Source organism: Scleropages formosus, chromosome 12 (assembly GCF_900964775.1).
Source record: "Scleropages formosus chromosome 12, fSclFor1.1, whole genome shotgun sequence".
Classification (NCBI taxonomy): Eukaryota; Metazoa; Chordata; class Actinopteri; order Osteoglossiformes; family Osteoglossidae; genus Scleropages; species Scleropages formosus.
The window spans coordinates 11,818,523-11,838,775 of record NC_041817.1 but is presented as its reverse complement, the minus strand read 5'-3'; the positions used below and the strand labels follow the sequence as shown (position 1 = coordinate 11,838,775).

The 20,253-nt window shown below is 41.7% G+C and overlaps 2 protein-coding genes across 4 annotated transcripts; one reads left to right on the top strand and one right to left on the bottom strand.

Annotated features, from left to right (window-relative positions):
• Positions 1–334: 334 nt before the first annotated feature.
• Positions 335–5,665, bottom strand: gatd3l (glutamine amidotransferase class 1 domain containing 3, like). Of its 3 annotated transcripts, none has more exons than XM_018744047.2 (7): positions 4,904–5,109; positions 3,428–3,480; positions 3,105–3,218; positions 2,540–2,671; positions 2,175–2,267; positions 1,391–1,556; positions 335–670 (listed from the first exon to the last, which is right to left on the bottom strand). In XM_018744047.2, the coding sequence occupies exons 1-7, from the start codon at positions 5,021–5,023 to the stop codon at positions 536–538; spliced, it is 813 nt and encodes a 270-aa protein (XP_018599563.1). In that variant the 5' UTR covers positions 5,024–5,109; the 3' UTR covers positions 335–535. The 3 variants fall into 3 exon arrangements, with proteins under 3 accessions (XP_018599563.1, XP_029112812.1, XP_029112813.1); XM_029256979.1 differs by lacking the exon at positions 4,904–5,109 and adding an exon at positions 5,585–5,665 and having other exon boundaries at positions 337–670; XM_029256980.1 differs by lacking the exon at positions 4,904–5,109 and adding an exon at positions 5,276–5,339 and having other exon boundaries at positions 337–670.
• Positions 5,666–9,003: 3,338 nt separating this feature from the next.
• gins4 (GINS complex subunit 4 (Sld5 homolog)) lies at positions 9,004–15,476 on the top strand. The gene is made up of 8 exons (XM_018744053.1): positions 9,004–9,410; positions 9,980–10,066; positions 10,157–10,270; positions 10,597–10,694; positions 11,197–11,285; positions 11,627–11,717; positions 12,771–12,874; positions 15,059–15,476. Exons 1-7 carry the CDS (start codon positions 9,324–9,326, stop codon positions 12,865–12,867), a joined length of 663 nt encoding a protein of 220 aa, XP_018599569.1. The 5' UTR covers positions 9,004–9,323; the 3' UTR covers positions 12,868–12,874; positions 15,059–15,476.
• The last annotated feature ends 4,777 nt before the right edge of the window (positions 15,477–20,253 follow it).

Here is a 20,253-nt window from a genome sequence, read left to right as displayed (position 1 = left end):
ATTACAGCCTTTATTTTCCATTGCTTTGTGTTTCTGGTGTTTACTGAATTTAAACATAAAATGAAATCTGAATAACTTAATATAAACAGTTTTTTTTTTTTTATTCTGGCCCAAGTTTTCTGTGGTCAAACTCCGAATGCAAGAAAGTTTACAAAATAATCCAACCCATTCCTTTCTGTTTTTGCTAAATATTTCCTGTCATTCTCAAGTGGCAGATTTAAGGACTTTGAGTAAGAGGACCAGTATGTTTCAGTTATGTACAGCCCTTATTTATAATCTAAAGACGACATTTTATGAAACTATATGTCAAAGCTAATAATAATAATGTACATGCACGTCTCCTATTCTAGGTAGTAAAAAAATCCACATATCCTCAGAAAAGGCAAAATGATACACAGAGTGAAGCATTTCCTTTCTTGTGCTTGCTTTATTTAGGTTGCCTGTATATGCATCATGGTCGGCCCTCCTGCATGCAAAAAGGAACTAGTAAGGGAGCATCTCTCCAACTTGCCGGCCCATGCTCTGCTGCCATGTCTTACTTGGCCGTCATGCGCATCACGTGCTTCACCATGTTGCCGATGCCGTCGAAGATGTAGTGGTAGTGGTAGTCTGTCTCCCACATGAAAGTGGGAGTGCTCACCACCTTGTTCTTCTCATCCACGCAGGCTTCGTGGAGACTCCAGTTAAGGAAACAAGCCTTCATGTGTAGCACCCCGAAAAAAAAAAAAAAAAAAAAAAAAGAAAAAAAAATCAAGTTTTAATTCAAGTGCATTATTAAAATATTATTGAATGGACTGTCAAAATAAAATGCAGATAACTCACACATCAAGTGTCTCCTGTGCTTTTGGCTGAACATTTCTGACCACATCATACAGGAACATCCTCAGCAGCAAAGACTTATTACACTTTCTACATGAAAAGCAAAACATCTGTGACTTAATGGATGTGTCCCATTGCCTTTGTGCATTTTTTCCCCTCACTTTCATATAGCTTGAGAATAGGGATGGTGGAAACTTTGAGTGCTGACTTCCTGGATCCAACTTAAAGCTGTTCTATCATTGCATTTACTCCTTTAGCTGATGCTTTCCTCCAAAGCAAATTACAGAATTTAATCCATTTACAACTTTTTACTCATTTATAGAGCGGTTTAATTTTACTGAAACAATTTAGGGCAAGTACCTTGCTCAGGGGTTCTACAGCTGGAGGGGGGACTCAAACCTGCAACCTTCAAGTCCAAAATCAACAGCTCCAAACACACTACTAGCTGGACATGGAATTAAGAATCCTCATTGAAGGTGTCAGAGCACCAAACCAGGCTTAATCTGAATCTTAAAATCCAGCCCTGGATCACACATTAGAAGAGTGTTGCGGAGAACATCGGAAAGGATATGTAAGCCTCACGGACGTTGTGGCGTGCACCCATGTTCTTGACAGCCTGTACCATGCTGGTGTTTGGCCAGCGGCCCCAGCGGCTGTTTTCATCCCGCTCGTAGCCCATGGTGACCTCCAGGCTGGGGAGAACACGGCATGCCAGCAGAGGAGACATGCTGGACAGGCTGTGGTATGCAATGAAAGGACAAAGAAAATGTCATTAGGAGATTAAAAGTATAAGGGTTTGGGTTCTGTAAGCTGGTAGCACTTGCTTTTAAGCCGTCAGTAAGAGTTCTCAGCATAGGTGACTTAATAGCACTACAAGAACTTTACATCTTAACTGCACAGAAGGGACAAAATTAAAAATTTCACTGGTTTTTGCATTTCATATGTTTTATAGAAAAATTAAAATGGTGCAGTTTGTACAGCGAGAGAGCTTTACAGCTAGCCGTAAGTTTATCTGCTATTTTAACCTTCATTTCCTTTTAATCGTAAAATCTGATCCTGGAAGTAGGAATGAGGTTGATACAAGAAACAGATCAATCTCCATATATTACAAAAGCAAAAAAAAAAGGTGCAAAACTAAAACGGGTAAGACCTGTAACTTTTTGCTGAATATGAAGTGAAGTGTCTTGTTTTAACCGGATTATTTACTGGGGCATTATTCCTTGCAGATGCACTAAACGAGGATAAGAATCATCCGGAAGCAAAGCAAGATATTAAAGCTGGGGAGGGTACTACATCACCCAGTGCAACGAGTTGACCTGCTTTGCCTGCTAGTACAGTGCAACGTAGTCACATACCCGATGGGCTTGCGGGAGCGATGGAAATCCTTCAGGATCCTCTCCACATCGTTGTGGAGCTTACAGTCTTTGCCATCCTTGTTGAAGGTAGACCTGCAGGTGTGCAGGACTGTCAATAGTCTGACAGAAGACTGATATTACACAAGTTTCAGCACAAATGTCAAATATTTTCAGACCTGACAGCAGCAAAAAACTGCCCCGCACTGCACAGCTTCTTTGAAAATACATTCTCATGCCAGAAATTATAGAAAATCAAGCAGCAGCATCTCCTTTTTTCTTGTAGGCATTCTGAAATCCCCCCATACACCCACACCTATCCCAGACAGCCCCACCACGAAATCCATCAAATCCTGCCCTTCTCTCACAGGTTTTTCGCCACTCCATGCCCCCCAGGAAAGATGACAGCATCAAAGTTGTTGACGTCCAGCCTGGAGAGATCGTGCAGCTGCATCATGCCTTGACCGTGGCTGAAGCGAGCCGATTCGACCATCATGTTCCTGCCCGAGAGACACAAACCTCAAGTCATTTAGTTGCTTTTAAATTCTTTTACATAGAAAAGTCTGTCAAATATTATGATGAAGAAATTATAATGTGCAGTGAACAAAAGCAGTGCTCTATTTAAAAAAAAAAAACCCTTTGGTACAGATGAATGCAATCGGTGTGTGTGGAAGAATAATTTTTTCCCCGATACACAACAATGATCATTTCACTTACGGTAATTTTGCTGCAATTGTGCTTTATTTACAGGAGGTGTGAATGTCATTGTAATTGATAATAACTAAAACACGTTTAACGTTCAACAATTTAATATTCAGCTCTTTAAGTTTTACTAAATGAAAGGTCAGTGTATGGTCTTGTCTCACGTTCCTTATGTGTATGGGCTTGTCTCATGGTCCTTGTGTCTTTGTCTATAGAAATTGTCATATGAACCTGGTCTCTCCAGATGAGGGCTGCGCCTTGGAGTGGTCCATGACGTGCATTTGTTGCTGGTTTGGGGCAAAGATCTGAAAGCGGGCACCATTGCGGCTCAGGTGGTACATGGTACTGTAAATAACAAAATAAAACAAATTAATGGGAGTAAACACAGACAGCTTTATTTTTAAAAAGCCATAGGGACCCAGCTTATATAAATAAGGAATCCTATTTATTAAACGCATTGTGAGAGCTTACTTACAGTAATCCTTAAATAACTACAGCATTAAGCTCACTTTGCCAAGGTGCGGAGCTTCCTGAAGCTCGCTGTCAGTACTCACTATGTGGCCTCATGGACATCGGTTCCATCCCACCAGCCACACCCAGAGAAGACCTGGTCCGAGAAGGGAAGCATTAACACAAGAATTATTTATTACTATTAATCTTTATTCATTTCGCTGACGCTTTTCTCCCAAGCAACATACGGTGATAAGGTACTTGCAGCTGTTTACACATTTAGACAGCTGGGTATTTTTTAACTGTACAATTTAGGCTAAGTACCTTACTCAAAGGTACTACAGCTGAGGGTGGGATTCAAACCTGCAACCTTTGGGTGCAAAGCCAGCAACTGCAATCAATACGCTACCGGCTGTCCCCAGTGCCTTCAGCTATTGTCTCTGTCCAAGTAGGTTTACAATGAAACATAATCGGCTTCACAGTGATAAATGTTACCATGGTATAACTTTACCATTTATACAGCAGGATCTTCTTACTGGAGTAAATGCAGGTAGAAACCTTGAACAAGGGTACTAGAGCAGGAGTGGGATTCAAACCAGGAACCTTCAGGTTACAACAGCTTTAAACGCCACACTAAGTTACTGCAGGAGTGTAGGGGTCAGGGTTCCGACTTACTGTTTGCGATGGAAAAACGTGGTATTAAGTTTCCGTGGCCAGATTGCGGACTTGAGGAACTGCCAATCATATTATAGATATCGTATAGTAAATGTTGCTAAAGGCGATTTAGAGGGTAATGTTTGGATTAATGGCAAAGGGTGTGCCGTTCTCCATGGGGGGTCCAGGGCAACAGCCTCCCCGCTGCTCGCGGTAAACTGCCTGCGCTCAACAACATTAATTGCATTATAACCATCCGACCTCTACAAATAACGCCCGGTGCTCCGCTAACGTGTCAAAAAGTCACTGAATTTTACATCATCTCTCACAGTCACTGTGTGGGCAGCGAGTGTCTCTCACTTTCGTGTAACACCAGTCAGTGTCTGTGGTTTTTTTTAAAACGGCACGATTGTAAATGTAAATGTCAATCTGCGAATGATTTTCATTAACAAATGTACTGTAAAGTGTACTAAGATGAAAAACAGGCACTGCAGAGTTCAGGGTTTTTGCCTGATTAAACTCTGTAGGACCAGGAGGACACGGTGGCGCAGCGGGTTTGGCCGAGTCCTACTCTCTGGCTGGTCTGGGGTTCGACTCCTACTTGGGGTGCCTTGCGATGGAGTGGCGTCCCGTCCTGGGTGTCCCCTCCACCTCCAGCCTTACGACCTGTGTTGCTGGGTTAGGCTCCGGTTCGCTGCGACCTCGGGACAAGTCGTGGCTTCAGTCAGTGTGTGTGTGTGTGTAAAAATCTGTAGGTTGCAGGTAGTACCCCTTCTCGTCTCGGTATTTCGCCTGAATTGATTCAATCAGATCTGTTGCAAAGCCACCGTAAAGTTGGCTAGCAAACATCACGAAAGAGTTTGGCTACATTACAGACGACGTGAGCCGCCCGCGCGCCGCCCGCGCGCACTCACTCACTCACTCACCACGGCGACGTTCGTGTTGCCCCAGTTGCCCCAGTCTCCGGTCTGGTGCGCCAGGCACGCGGGCTGCCGGGAGAGGACCGCAGCAGCCTGCTTCGCCAGCAAAGCCCTGGACGCCAACATCCTTCAGTGCGGTTTGCAACTGGAACCGGCGAAGTGACCGCAGCGTAACCGTAACCTCAGCGAGCGAGCGACCGAGCGAACCGTCCTCGGACAACGGGACCGCAGCGCATCGCCGCGCAAAATTTATACACATCGTCGCACTGGGCACCTGACGTCACTTTATAATCTTAATTCCCCGGCAGGAGATCCTAAACTTCTCGGTTGGAGCAACCTTTTCTTCTTTTCATTGTCAACTTTCTAAGTATACCTTACCTTATCTAATTAAGTTATTTAGCCTCCTCCGGGTCTGTAGTCTGTAGTGTATGCTGAACCCGAGTCCAATCCCGTCCCATTCTGACCCATCTGTCACAGTAACACACGTTTCGCTTTTTTTTAAACACCTAGTAACTAGTATTCGTGTCCAGGCATCGTTGCCTAGACGCGAATACTACAGGTGTTTAAAAAAACGCCTTCAGCTTTACTCCACGAACACAGACGACTGTATTTACACGCATTGAATCATTTGCACAGCTCTATTTTTTAGTGCATCTCATTAAAGCAAATTAAAGTTATCATAATTACCTCTGTGCTTATTTCCTAAAACGTGACAGAAGACGTTTAGATTCGCTTCGTGCGCAAATCATGCGGACGGCTTTGCGTTACCACCTGTCAGCCGTGTGGCACGTGCTACGGTGAGAGGAAACGTTTGATGTGCTAATGCGGTGTGGACCACCCATCCCCTCTTGTCTGCTGGACAAAGTTCAGCAGAGAATGTGTGGCTCTCGGTTTGTCTGCCTGGGTCAGGATGCTTGTCCTCTAAAGCCCATTAGTTCATAAGACTCTTACAAAGCAGTAATAAGATGTGTTGTCTGCAAGCACTGAAGATCAGAGTCTAAATATTCTACACAGACTGCAGGGTCAAAGGCCATCTGACTTCACCTTGAGTAACAGCTAATGTAACATTAACACCTTTTGCTGTATGGCCCTGTCCTACGTATAATGCACTTTCTCAGCCGTCTCTGCTTTACGTCCACGCAAGTCACACATGGTGAAGCGGGGTAACCGTAGTAGCAGTAGATAACAAGTTTGCCAGGTCACGCTAAGATAGCAATATTCGTAATGGATCTGCACAGTGATACAAGGACGCTGTGACGGTGAGCTTGTCTGATCGTGTAGGATTAGGAGGCGTCTTTAGAAGTACATACTGTATAATGACATTTCTTAAGCGTGACTACATATTTTAATGGATTACATATAAAATGCGCAAATATTGTAACATGAGGGCACACAGCATGATGAAACAAACTGATCCCAATTTATCACACATTAAGTTCAGTTTTATTCCATTTATTTTTACAGAGCTCTCTTCTCACCAGGGTAACAAAGAGTGCTGAAAATTGTTCCAGTGAGTTCTACAGCAGCAAAGAGAATGGTACAATCAAGATTTCCACCTTCTGTGGCGACACACATACATTACTATTGGATAAGGCAGGTAACAAGTGTGGAGAGGAAAACAAAAAAAAAAAAAAAAAAAAAAAAAACACACAGCTGCCAAAAAAGGGTGAAAAATAAACCTCTGACATATTCCATTTAATGATGCAGAGAGGCTTCAGTCTTAATGTGGAGCATACACTCAGCAGAGAGGAGCGTTCACAGCAAAGGGACTGGGGGCCTGCTGGTGGAACTTGAGGCCAGTGTGTGTGTATGTGGGGGGGGGGGGGAATGTCACTTGGTGGCAGAGAGGTGCTCCAAGCCACGGTCAATGTGGCATTACGGGCTTTATGAGCTTTTCTCAGTCTGAGAGATTACTCCTGAAGAGCGGAACTCCTGATCACCTTGAATATCAAGAATGGCAGCTTTAGGAGGCTTGCAAGATAAGCTCAGGTTCACAAACGTCTTTTGGCTCTGGTCATGGAAAGCATATTACACTTTACAGAGCGCTCAGATGATTTCAAACGGAGTATATGAAAGAAAATGGGAAGATGTGTGATGATCCCCATTCTTTGATGTATAATCATTTTCCGATCAAATGTTGCAATTCCCATTTTATTAAAATAATCTGCAGCAACCTGATAATTCATTTTTCTGTTTATTACTTTCTGTGTCTAGTTTCATCCAGTTTCTGCAACTTTCCTACAACACAATTATAATAAACACACACCAGAACCACTTTTACTGGCAGAGCTGCTGACAAAGACTGTTGAATTATTCATGAAAACTTATAAAAGGCACAATCCACACATAACAATAGCTAAAGAGACATTAAGATGTAGCAGGGATTTGCACAAACTCATAAATACTGTTTTCGTTCACGTTATTCCTGTTTTGCATGAACCCTACATTTAATCTGTTAACTGGTATAAACGTTCTGCTTTTGTGAAGTAGGGGGACAGCTGGTAGCGTACTGGTTAAAGCTACTGCTTTTGGACCTAAAGGTTGCAGGTTCAATCCCCACCTCTGGCTGTGGCACCCCTGAGCAAGGTACTTACCCTAAATTGCTCCAGTAAAATTACCCAGCTGTGTAAATAACTGTAACCTTAACACTCTAAGTTGCTTTGGGGAAAAGCGTCAGCTAAGTGAATAAATGCAAAGAGGGGGCAGCTGGTAGTGTAATGGTTAAACTTTCTGCCTTTGGACCCAGATTCAAGAGGTTTAAATCCCACCTCCAGCCACAGTACCCTTGCACAAGGTACTTACCCTAAAATTGCTCCAGTGAAATTACCCAGCTGTATAAATGAGTGAATAACTGCAGGTACCTTACAAACTACACTCCTCTGTCTGCTTGGTGGTCCCATGCACAAAAAGTCCAAAAGTACAAAGACTTTTGGTTCTGGCTCTGATGTGGTGGAATAACCTTAAACTGAACTGCTGAATCTCACTTTACATTTTAAAAAGGGTCTCGAAACTCACCTCTTTCATATTCGCTTCTCCGTTGATCTATTAATAGCATGATAAGCGTGTGTTTTTGTGAATAATTTTGTGATTACAAATTGGTGAATTATGGGTAAAGCTTTATGCAGCTACTTGTGTGATGTATTGGCCTATTGGTTTATACATATGTCGGAATGCGACAAATTAACCGTAGGCCTACTTTAGAATCACGTTCCTGCATTCGAGTCTCTCTTTCTGTTGATGTAATGCACTCTTCGTATTGTTCTCTGCGATGTACGTCACTTTGGGCTACCCTGCGATGGACTGGTGGTCTAGGGTGTACCCCCTCACCCAGCATCCAGTTGTTCCGGGATAGGTTCCAGACCACCGCGACCCTGACATGGACAGATATTATCTTCGACTGAATATGTTTTTGGTGCAAACTCATATTGTTTTTTAGGTATGGCATTATACTTTATTTCTACTGATTGATGTAGAAAGTGATTGATTTTTGGTAGTCTGTATTTGATGCGTTTAAAATACTTTATTGCTACCAATATACTTTGAGGAAGAACATATGAAAACATCAGTTTTTATGTACAACCATTCAATGATTGCCACCACCACATGATTCGGAGAAGTAACATTAGGAATATGATGCAACGAAACTCACATTGAGTACTACGTGGTAACAATAATATATTATTTTACAAAATGTAACAAAATCCAATGCAAAGTCTTAAATTTAAGAGTGATAATTAAAATACTGTGGACGCATACAATATGTTTTAAATAAATGACGCAGAATATGTATTTCAATACAGAAGCGATAGAGACAAGTTTACTAAAACACAGTACGGCTTTCCTAGCCAGATCACGTACATTATTTTTAAAATACATGCAAAATGCATTGTCTTTTAGTGAAGGAAAAATGGGAAAAATTCTTCTTCGAATTCAACTTCATCACTGACAGCTTTTCCACAACAAAAATGGTGGATATTTGCAGTCGTTGCTACCAAGCTTGACCACGCCCACAAAAAAATCCAGCCTATCATGTATCGGATGGAAAGTTGGCGCGAAATTTTTTTACCGGAAACTCCAAAGTGCAATGTTTGTCTGGAGGCGTGGGAGTTGATGTTGTTGTTTTCGCTCGCTAATGTCATAGTGAATTGTGTGGAGTGGGTTTAATTTTTAACTTTTGCGTATTATTGTTTCGTTAATATCTCAGGAACCAAAAAAGGAACAGTTAATTAATATTCGCATCGTTCGGTGAACGAGTGAGTGGAATTTCCGTTGTTTGCACGGGTTACCTCAGGACGGTGAGTGCGAGTGGAGAGTGGAGTGAGCTCGTGCCACAACACAACAACGCACAGCACTGCAGCGTATCCGTGTTCAGCCCGCGCGACTCGGCTGCTTAGTAGTTTGGCGCCTCAGAGCAGCGTGAGCCATCATGTCGGACTCGATGTCGGAGAGCAGCGAGCGGAGCGCCGAGGAGGACGAGCTGACCCCGGCGGAGCTCATCGCCAGACTAGAGGAGGTAGAACAAGACTCGGGCTCCGACGGGCACTGTCACTGTGTCAGACTGACTTGTCTTGATGCTGCGTACTGGCCTTCCTTTTAAGTTTATATATTGGCAGCATTCACAGCTCCCGGTTGTATGGGCGTTGGACAGACAAACCATCTCCTATATTAATTAAATTAATTAATTAAAACTGACTTAGTTTGTTTTCTGACGACGTATGCAGTTTGGGGAAATAACTGTTAATTTTAGTTTAGAGTTTCGTAAAGAACTTTGTGAATAATCCAGATATAGGTTTATGGCCTGAAATTTCAGAAATATTTTGATTGAAAATGTTAATGAATCGCTCCTCATCATCATGTCCCCCACAATTAAAGCAAGGCCGGTTTCCCCACCACATGTATACCTTTTCTGTATTCTGTTTCCAGTATTTTTTTTTTTTTTGCTTTCTCCCATATTTGATCCGGTGTTATTTCACTGACCTGAGTTATTGTAACTATCTACCCCAGTCACTGGGCCAATGTTTTTCCACATATTCCTTCTGGCTCTTGAGGCATCAAGGCAAAGGGAACCCTGTATCTTTTCAGGCGTGGATGAACGAGAAGTTCTCGCCGGAACTGCTGGAGAACAAGTCTGAGATAGTGGAGTGTGTGATGGAGCAGCTCACTCACATGGTGAGGCACTGTGTTACAGATTGGGGTCTGTGGCCATAACGTGAGCAAGTTTGACCTCCTGCTGGGTGTTTGCCACCTCTCTCTGGGCAGGAGGAGAACCTGCAGCGGGTGAAGAAGGGGGATATCAAGGCCAGCATCCACCGCATGGAGATAGATAGGATCCGCTTTGTCCTGAGCAGCTACCTCCGCTCCCGTCTGCAAAAGGTGAACAACTTTATTCGGGATTTTCTTTATTCCATGCGCAACTCCATTTCCGTTATTGGATTATTTATTCAAAGCGAATGAATCAATTTGGGAAAAGCATTTTCCATAAGGGGAATACAGCAGGACCCCTCTTCAGACAATGGTGCTTACTGTCTTACCCCATGCTGGCTAGCTTCTTTTCACAATTATCAGAAAAGTGAATTTATTGCTGGGATTCACAAAACTATCATCACTTCTCAAAAAATTCTTAAAATATTAGAACAAAGCTTTTCATTGAGTATTGTTAGTAATTTAATACACATCTGTACTGTACTTAATTCTTCCAGATAGAGAGGTTCTTCCCTCATGTGCTGGAAAAGGAAAAGTCCCGTGCAGAAGGTGACCCATCATTTCTTTCCCCAGAGGAGTTTGCTTTTGCCAAAGAGTAAGTAGGACCAGGACCGGAGACTGAGTCCAGCGGATGAGGTTTAGTAATTGATGGTTATGTTCCAGTGCAGGCCTGCAGAAGTGCACCGTGCTTCTGATTGGCCTACAGTTCATCTAGTTAGAAACGTCTCTTTAGGGCGGCACAGCGGCACAGCAAGTAGCACTGCTGTCTCACAGTGCCTAGGTGGTGCAAGAGGACTTGTGTTCAATCCCCACTCCTTGATTCAGAAATTGTTTCTGTGTGCATTTTCTATGTAAACTGTTTTTTTTTTTTTTTTTTGGACAGCAAGCTTGTATAAAACACTGTTGCAGTATATTAAGGTAATGCCAAATCTATCACTGGACCAAATTCTGAAATACAGTATGGACAAAATGGAGTAAACCTGTGACTGAAATGGATTTATTGTAAATTTGAGGAACACCAGTGTTCTCTGAAGAAAATAGTGTACACATGCATTACAGTCTAGTTGTGTAATGATTACATGCTTCTACTTGAACAGATATCTGGCAAACACAGAAACGTACCTGAAGTCCGTGGCTCTCAAACACATGCCTCCCAATCTCCAGACTGTGGACATGGTGAAAGCAGGTAATTTCTATGCCCTGTGCAGTGGACTGAGGGCATGACTGACCATGAATGATTAATGTACTGATTAATATGAACAATCTTTTCATTATGGTTGGAGCAATTTAAGCAGTCAAGCATATGGTTGTATAAGTATTTCTGAAGTATGTTTTCTTTAAAAATGGCCTATATTGGAGTAGTAAAAAGCAAAGCACAAATAACTAATATTGTAGGATATAGGATGCTTCAGAATTGTAATACTTTTGGGATAAATTATTCCAGCTGTTCTGAATTCACGGTGGATGTATACAGTGGAACTGCCCTTTGCTTGTGTGTGAAGTTCCTGTTTCCTGCTTGCACTGTAGTGCCTGAGCCTTGCCTGGACTCATTTGTGTTCCTGAGGGTCCGTGAGCGACAAGAGAACATTCTGGTTGAGCCTGAGACAGATGAGCAGAGGTACTATTGCAATGCTAGTCAGCCAGTAAATGTCTATTGTGTATTGTGTGAGCTCACTTGTCCATCTTTAGGTTGCATGGAAAATGTCTTTTTCTTCATGTAGAGCCACACTTGATCAAGATTGTGTGCTGAGAGTGTATTTTTACTTGCAGGGATATCCTAGTGTACAGCTAGCAAGGAAGGCAAGAGATTAAGACAGACAACTGTTGGTGAAGATTAACAGATTAGGGTAGTTAGGTTATGGAATTTAGCCAAGACATTGAGGTTATGGCATTTGTTCTCAGAGCAGATTGCCCTTTTGCATCTTTACAAATGGAGACATGGTTCAGCAGTATTTCCAGACCATAACACTTGTAACATCGCAAACCAACTGTACCATTATATTTAATTTCTTTGCTTAGTCAGTTTTGTTAGACTCAAACCAAGTGATGATATTGTGTTGCATTAAAATGTTTAAAATGTAGCGTTTGGACTTGACAAAGAAAAAACAGAACTAAAGTATTTAAAATTTTTTTAGAAGTTAATATTTTGCCTGACTTTTATAGCTTTTCAAAAGAAAATTGTTTCATACTTTTTAATTTTGCTTTAGTTTCATTCTTAAAGTAAAGACTAATCAGAAAATTTCTGTCAGTATTTACTCTTTTTTTTTCTCAATAAATAATATTTTTTGTGCTGTCTTTAAGTCCAAATTTTGACTGCAAATTGCAATGTGGTTCAACTGAACTTCAGGATTGTTGATTCCTTGTGACACCGTTGACTACAGCAGGGGGCGCTATTTCCCTTCATATTTGGGCTTGTACTGCAGAGGATTTATTTTTAGGATTCTCTGTATCTGGTTAGCCTTAAGTGATGTTTCAAGATGTATCTCCTTTAAGCTGTGACAAAGCATAGTTTTTCTTTGTTCAGCTGATATTTTTAATCTTTTTAGTGTTTAAGTACAAACCTGTGAAGTGTTTTGTTTTTGAGGTTAGACTTTCAGCACAGATCATTTTATAAACTTTAAAGGGTATGACCCTGTTTAATGTAAATTGCCATTTCTATTTTCTTTTCTAGGGAATATGTCATTGACCTGGAGGAAGGCTCCCAGCACCTGATGCGATATTGCACTATAGCGCCACTGGTGGCCAGTGGCGCAGTGCAGCTTATATAAAAAAAGGGTAAATGTTAACCTGGACTGATTGCTTTCCTTTGTGCTGGTTGTTCCCTCACATAAGCAAACATGAGGAGTCTGATGACTTGTGCTTGGATACTTATTATTATGTAAGAGATTGTGCGCTAATTTGTTTTACCCACAGGCCTGGAAGTGTTTTATTTTTATCAATATAGAGATGAAATTCATGTGGATCTTAGCATGATGAGCTCTAAATTTCATTACTTTAATTAAGGTCATGTCCATAGCTCAGTCAAGCGTAACAAACTTAGCAAAACTATGGGAGGGAGAATGTTTTTTAAGTAACAAAGATCACAGTGAAACAATAGCACAGACATCAGCACATTTACAGCAGACTGTACTGAAGTCTTTATATACATGCTTTTTGAGTTGGCTTTGTTATTGTTCCAAATTGAACAGGCAGTCTGTCCTTTGGCCTCCATTCTGTGTTCGCAGTAGATTCTCTAAAATTCGTTGGTCAACTTCCTCATCAGTGTCACCCTGAAGAGCTCTTTTCCACATGACAAATGCCTGTCCAGTCACACTAATTTCATCTACAGGCTGAACATTACAGCTTCAGGGTGTACACCGATCAGCGAAAACATTAAAACCACTAAGAGGTGACGTGAATAACATTGATTATCTCATTACAATGGCATCTGTCAAGAGGTGGGATATATTAGGCAGCAAGTGAACAGTCAGTTCTTCAATCTGATGTGCTGGAAGCGGGAAAAATGGAGAAGCGGAAGCATCTGAGCGAATTTGACAAGGGCCAAATTATGACGGCTAGACGACTGGGTCAGAGCATCTTCGAAGCGGCAAGTCTTGTGGGATGTTCCCTGTATGCTGTCGTTAGTACCTACCAAAAGTGGTCTAAGGAAGGATAACTGGTGAACCGATGACTGTCATGGGAGCCCAAGGCTCACTGATGCGCGTGGGGAGCAAAGGCTAGTCCGTCTGGTCCGATTCCACAGAAGAGCTGCTGTAGCACAGATTGAAGAAAACCTTAATAGTGGCCGTGATAGAAAGGTGCCCGAACACACAGTGCATCACAGCTTGCTGTGTAGCCACAGACCGGTCAGAGTGCCCATGCTGACCCCTGTCCACCGCCAAAAGCACCTGCAGTGGGCACGTGAGCGTCAGAACTGGACCATGGAGCAATGGAAGAAATTGGCCTGGTCTGACGAATCACGTTTTATTTTAGATCATGTGGATGGCCAGATGTGTGTGACGTTTACCTGGGGAGGAGATGGCAGCAGGGTGCACTATGGGAAGAAGGCAAGCTGGAAAAGGCAGTGCAATGCTCTGGACAATGTTCTGCTGGGAAACTTTCGGTCCTGGCACTCATGTGGATGTTACTTAGACACGTACCACCTACCTAAATATTGTTGCAGATCCCGTATACTCCTTCATGGCAACAGTATTCCCTGATGCCAGTGGCCTCTTTCAGCAGGATAATGTGCCCTGCCAGACCTCAAAAATAAAAAAGTTCAAGGTGTTGACTTGGCCTCCATATTCTCCAGATCTTTATTCCATTGAGTATCTGTAGGATGTGCTGGAAAAACAAATCCGATCCGTGGAGGCCCTCACCTCTCAACTGACGGGACTTAAAGGATCTGCTGCTAACGTCTTAGTGCCAGATATAACAGAACGCTTTCAGAGGTCTTGTAGAGTCCATGCCCTGACGGGTCAAGACTGTTTTGGCGGCACGAGGGGGACCTACACAGTATTAGGCAGGTGGTTTTAATGTTTTGGCTGATTGGTGTATGTTATTTGTATTGCTTCTCCTTCATCCTCTCCTGGGGGCGGTGCTCAGTGGAAGACTCAGTTTCTTGGAAGGGATGCAAACTTGATGTATCAAGTGTTGATTTTAGCACTTTTTTAGTTTGTGTTTTTTCTGTACTGGTTTTATTTGTGCTTAAAAGTCTTCTGTTTTTTCCTCTTAAAGCATGACACCTTGGCCAACCTGGGGAAAATACTACAGTTGTGCATATCATAACATGTGTATAAGTTGTAGGCTTTATTGGATGAAATAACACTTGGAGAAAAGAACCATATGAGTGATCTTGCTCAGAACTCTGTAGATGCCTGGCTGTCTGCAGATTCTCAGTCACCTCACTCTACCATAGGAACACAGGCTGCAGATGACTGAATGAATTTAAACAAATCTTATTCTGTCCTGTCCTTTCAGCTGCTCCTGGACTTCTATTGCCATGAGACCAGTTAATATCTAATAGAAACATCAGCTGTGGTCCTGCTACTTCCCCAGCAGGTTCAGAGCCATGTTCTTCTGACTGAAGGAGAGGATGGATACCTATCAGAAAAAGGGTATGGGGTATGGCATCTGACCCATTCTCAGTTCAAGGTTTTAATCACTAGCAAAACCTGACACTCCCAGATGAATTCATTAAATACCACTGTCCCTGAATGTGTGTTTGTCAGTTTGGAATCATCAATAAGGAATGTAGGAAGCAGAGGTGAGATTGTGCAATATGTAATTCATGTATTGTAGTAATTTGCATCTGAGCAGGCAAATGTGAATGTCTCTGGTCACGTACACAATTTGCCAACCTACATTTTGCAAGAGTTTGAGATGGCTTTACCAGGTATTCCACCAAACACTGGGCCTCGTAGTCCAGGAGAACATGTTCATAGCAGATCTGATCCTGAAATTAGGACCACTGCTTAACTAGTAGTTCACACAAGTAAAACGAAGGTATGTTTTATTTGTTTTTTTGGAATACATCTAAATGGTCCAGAATTATTCTTGTATTAAGGAAGTTAGCTTTCTTCAACATCAAATGATTCATATTGCTGTTCTTTATCTTCAGTAATGTGACAAATATTTATTTGCTGACTGGTAACAGATTTTTTTAAACATTTATTTAGCTATACCTTCTTGAAGTTGATTGTTTTGTTGCTTTATGCCAATAGCAAGACCAGTCAAGCTCAATGAACGTCTCACATTCTTTGGACAACTTGTAAAAACTTGCCTGGCAGATCTGGTATCAGAAGCTCAAAATAAAAAAGTAGAGGAAAATCACAGCACGTTTACTGTTTTATATATTACCATTCATTATGGTGTGTGTGTGTGTGTTTGTGTGTTTGTGTACTGTTGGCAGTCTGTTGGAGTTGTTATAAAGGCTGTATGTATATGTTTCATGTGACATAAGGTTGCTTGATAACTTTAGTGTTTTTATTACATGTGTACTGCTGATAATTATTTTACATTTAATCACTTAGCATATGCTTTTTGCAAAAGTGACTTACAATGGATACTATGTAGTGTTACTAGCCCACACCCCTTATTCACCAGGGTGACTTACACTGCTAGATACACTATTTACAATGGGTCACTCATCCATACATCAGTGCAACACACTCTCTCTGTGTCACTCACACATTATGGGGGAACCTGAACAGCATGTCTTTGGACTGTGGGAGGAAACTGGAGCACCCAGAGGAAACTCACGCAGATACAGGGAGAACATGCAAACTCTGCACAGACTGAGTAGGGAATTGAACCCACATTCTCTTGCACCACCCAGGTGTTGTGAGACAGCAGCACTACTCACTGTGGCATCAGGCGGCCCAATTATTTCTGCAGACTTTGGTAAAGAGCCCAGTATTTCCAAAATCATTTATGTCAAAAATGCAAATGTTAATATAATATCTTAAAAATTGCAGTAAAATAAATATAATTTGCTTATTCACTTTAATGGAACAAAATTCAATATGAGCAACAGTACTGTTTTCATGGCATCATCAGTACCATTGGTCCAGACTTGTAATTTGTAGATTTGAACGGATGGTGTGCTAATAGTACAGCATTAATGTTTTTTTGCTCAGTGCTTTTATCCAGAGTATTTTGCAGTTTATACGGAGACAGTGGTGAAGTGGGACATGCCGGTGCCTTATCATTCCTCCTCTTTTTGGGAGTAGGGTTTGGAAGTTTTCCTATGTTTGAACCCCAAAACCTTGCACAGAAGACACCGGTGAAGTCATTCTGTTCCTTGCCATGGAGACCACATGAGTGGTCCCTCAGTTTGCTTTTACTCAGTGGCACATCTTGAATCACCTTACAAATAGCCATTTGTATATGTAAGCATTTTACTAAATTGAGTCTGAGCACTGTGCTCAAGTGTACTACACCTTCATGTCATAAGTTTGTGAACCCATTCTTGATTTTTTTTTTTTTGGTCATTTATGACACATTTTTCAAAGGTAACTGTCCCCAGGAGCACCAAGGGAACCTCTAATGTTGTACACTTGAACAGTGTACATAATATGAATGTACAAATAAATTAACGTGAAATTGTTTGCTGTCTAAAAACATGATATAGCTGTGTTTGTCAAGCATCGTTGGCTTCAGCAATGATTTACCGGACGAACATCACACAAAGGAAGCGACGATTGCATCAGTCACATTTTGCCATCAGGGATTACTCATCAGCTCCACAATAGAGCCATTTTTTTAGGTTTATTTACTGGTGCAGTCTTCAGCTATGTGAGAGTATGTGCAAGGTGTGAAAAAAGCATGTAGGTTTGGCTAGGATGATATTACAGGGATTGGTTCAGAATTCCCACACCAGAATACCCACTCAAAAAATTGGCAGTTAAACATATTAAGTTGTGCTTTGTAATGATATATGTCCAGACCTTGTGTTCTCTTGTCAAAGGCATTCACGCATGGACAAAACTGCTTAAAGCCTCATTTAAAAATAAAACATGATTAAAACAAAAGCTGCTTCATAATGGAGAATAAGAGAATTGAGTGCAGATTTTAAATGGACTGGCAAGGAGACTCAGGTGAAAACACCTTATTGCTCAAAATATAGTACTAGATAGCAAAATATCAGTGCCACTGGGGTGATATATAAAACACAACCAGTGATATAATCTGTGTAATTAGTAATCACAGTAGTCATGAGAGGAATTCTTTATTCATATGTTAAAAGCACAGTCTCAGCACTATCAAGTGCGGGCCTCTCTATGGAAGCAGCGGAGAATGGTTTTGGAAAAAAAACCTGTTGGGATCTTTTTCTTGCTCTTGACCTTATTCTGTATGCAGAAAGGGAAACATGTTAATGCATGCAAAGAAAGCATTACTAGACGATGACTTGCAGACAAATACGACAGGACTGTGGTGGTGCCCCCTCAAATCCACACTGCCATGCACTCTTGCCTGAAGGAGCCGATTTAAATAATGCAGTGTAATGTCATTGAGAGGACACTATTTGCTTGTTTGTTGCTTTGGTACAATTAAAAGTGAGCGCTGAATTAAAAAAATCCTAGGTGAACAACATACATTATTTGGAGAGAATAATATAAACTATAATATTTATATCATAATATAATATAAATGCCAACTGGCACCTCTCCTGCAAGTACCACAAAAATTAAACAGAACTTTTTGTTGCATTTTTAACTGATCACCACTCTCAGGTATTTCCAAGAGCTTGTATGCACTCTCAGAATCTCACCGGGCACCGTGGCAGCACACGCTTGCCAAATGTAGTTTATTGCACAACAGAATTAATTTCTTGTTCCATTCTAGTGGATCAGATACCGTCTAGAGAGTTGCTGGTCAAATTGTCCATGAGATTGCGAACCACCACGTAGAACACAAATACATCAGGGGGATTGGGCCTGTCACATTTACGCCAAAAACAGGGCTTTCACTATTCTCATCTGAGAACGGAGTAGATTTACTACCCGAGCATTCTCTTTGTTTTTGCAGCAGTGTGGACAACAATTCAGTTTGACTGAAATTAACTGTCTCTGTTGCAGACACTGAGGCTATAAATTCAGCTCTGGTGGAGATGCACTCTTTCCCAGCGAGATACTGATCATCCCACTTATTGGCTGAGCTCAAAGTCATCTATCAGCAAGTCATTTTTAGCATCATTCACTGATTTCCTGTCAAGTGAAAGCAAATTGTAGCCGTGAACTGAAATAGACTGGGAGTTTAACCTTTGCAGTGACTTCTCAACTGCCATGCCCTGGCAATCTCAGTAAGGAACGGAGCCCTGAAAATGAATGTTTAACAGATTTCATCTTGAACATTTTTTACCATGCAATGTTTATATTACCAATGGTTTTCCACATGAAGCTTTATTATTTCAGACTCACTTGCCTTTTTATTGACCTCTGGACATTTTTCACAACCAATACAAGGAGGATTTCACTCCTCAACACTGGGTAGACTATTTCACCCTGGACTTCCCTGTGCAGAGGAAATCTGACTGCACAACATGTCACCTATTGAACTCACATGTGATCCAACCACGTTATGCTCTGTCGCAATTAGGGCTATTGTACAAGAACAAACGTTCAATGGATCAGTGAAAGTAATTATTGTAGCGGAATTTGCCGGGTGAAAGGAACACTTGGGGTGGAATGATGGCACAGTGAGTAATGCTGCTGTCTCACAGTGCCTGGGTGGTACAAGAGGACATGGGTTCGATCCCTGCTCAATCTGGAGTCTGCATGTTGTGTCTGTGTGGGTTTCCTCTGGGTGCTCTGGTTTCCTCACACAGTCCAAAGATGTGCTGCTCAGGTTGCCCCATAGTGTGTGAGTGACAGAGAGAGTGTGTGTGTTCCACTGATGTATGGATGAGTGACCCAGTGTAAGTAGTGTATCTAGCAGTGTAAGTCACCACGGTGAATAAGGGGTGTGGGCTGATAACACTCCATAGAGTTCATTGGCAGTTGCTTTGGAGAAAATAATTTGCTAAATGTAACACTAGGAAAGTTGATTTTGTTATAGCATTTTCAAACAATCCACACAGATCTGGTTAATCTCTGCGGAATCATTTCTCTGGATTTACTTCACTAAATTCACCGCGTTTCACAGAAAACTTTGCTTTGGTCGGGACCTCAGTCCTAGCGTGTTTACTCAAGCCCGCATCCCCGCTCTTTCTGTAATTTGGCAACTGAAGCCGCAATCAGCTGAAGCAGAAAACGTGCCAGACCTACACCTGGCGCCTCTGTCCCTCACACAAAACAGTGTACCAGACTGGGTGGAATAGCAATCAGTGGGGAACAGAAATAAATAATTTCCTGAAATCAAGAGCTAAAACACTACTAATGCCTTTGCCGCTCTTGTTTCTCTGCTTTCTGATGTAAGGATGACTTCCTGTTGTAATATTACCACATAGATCTCTTCTCATTTCAGTTTTGTGTATTCTTACAGTTCTCTGTATAAGATATAACCTTGAATTTAGCTCCAGGACTCCTCAATGAAATATTTACTTTCTTCAATAACATATGCATGGCCGAGGCAACAACAAATTATACACGGCATTATTATTACTATTACTATTATTATGACGCTCACTAGAGAAACGCTTGTTGAAACACTTCCGGATGTTGCCGGGAAACTCC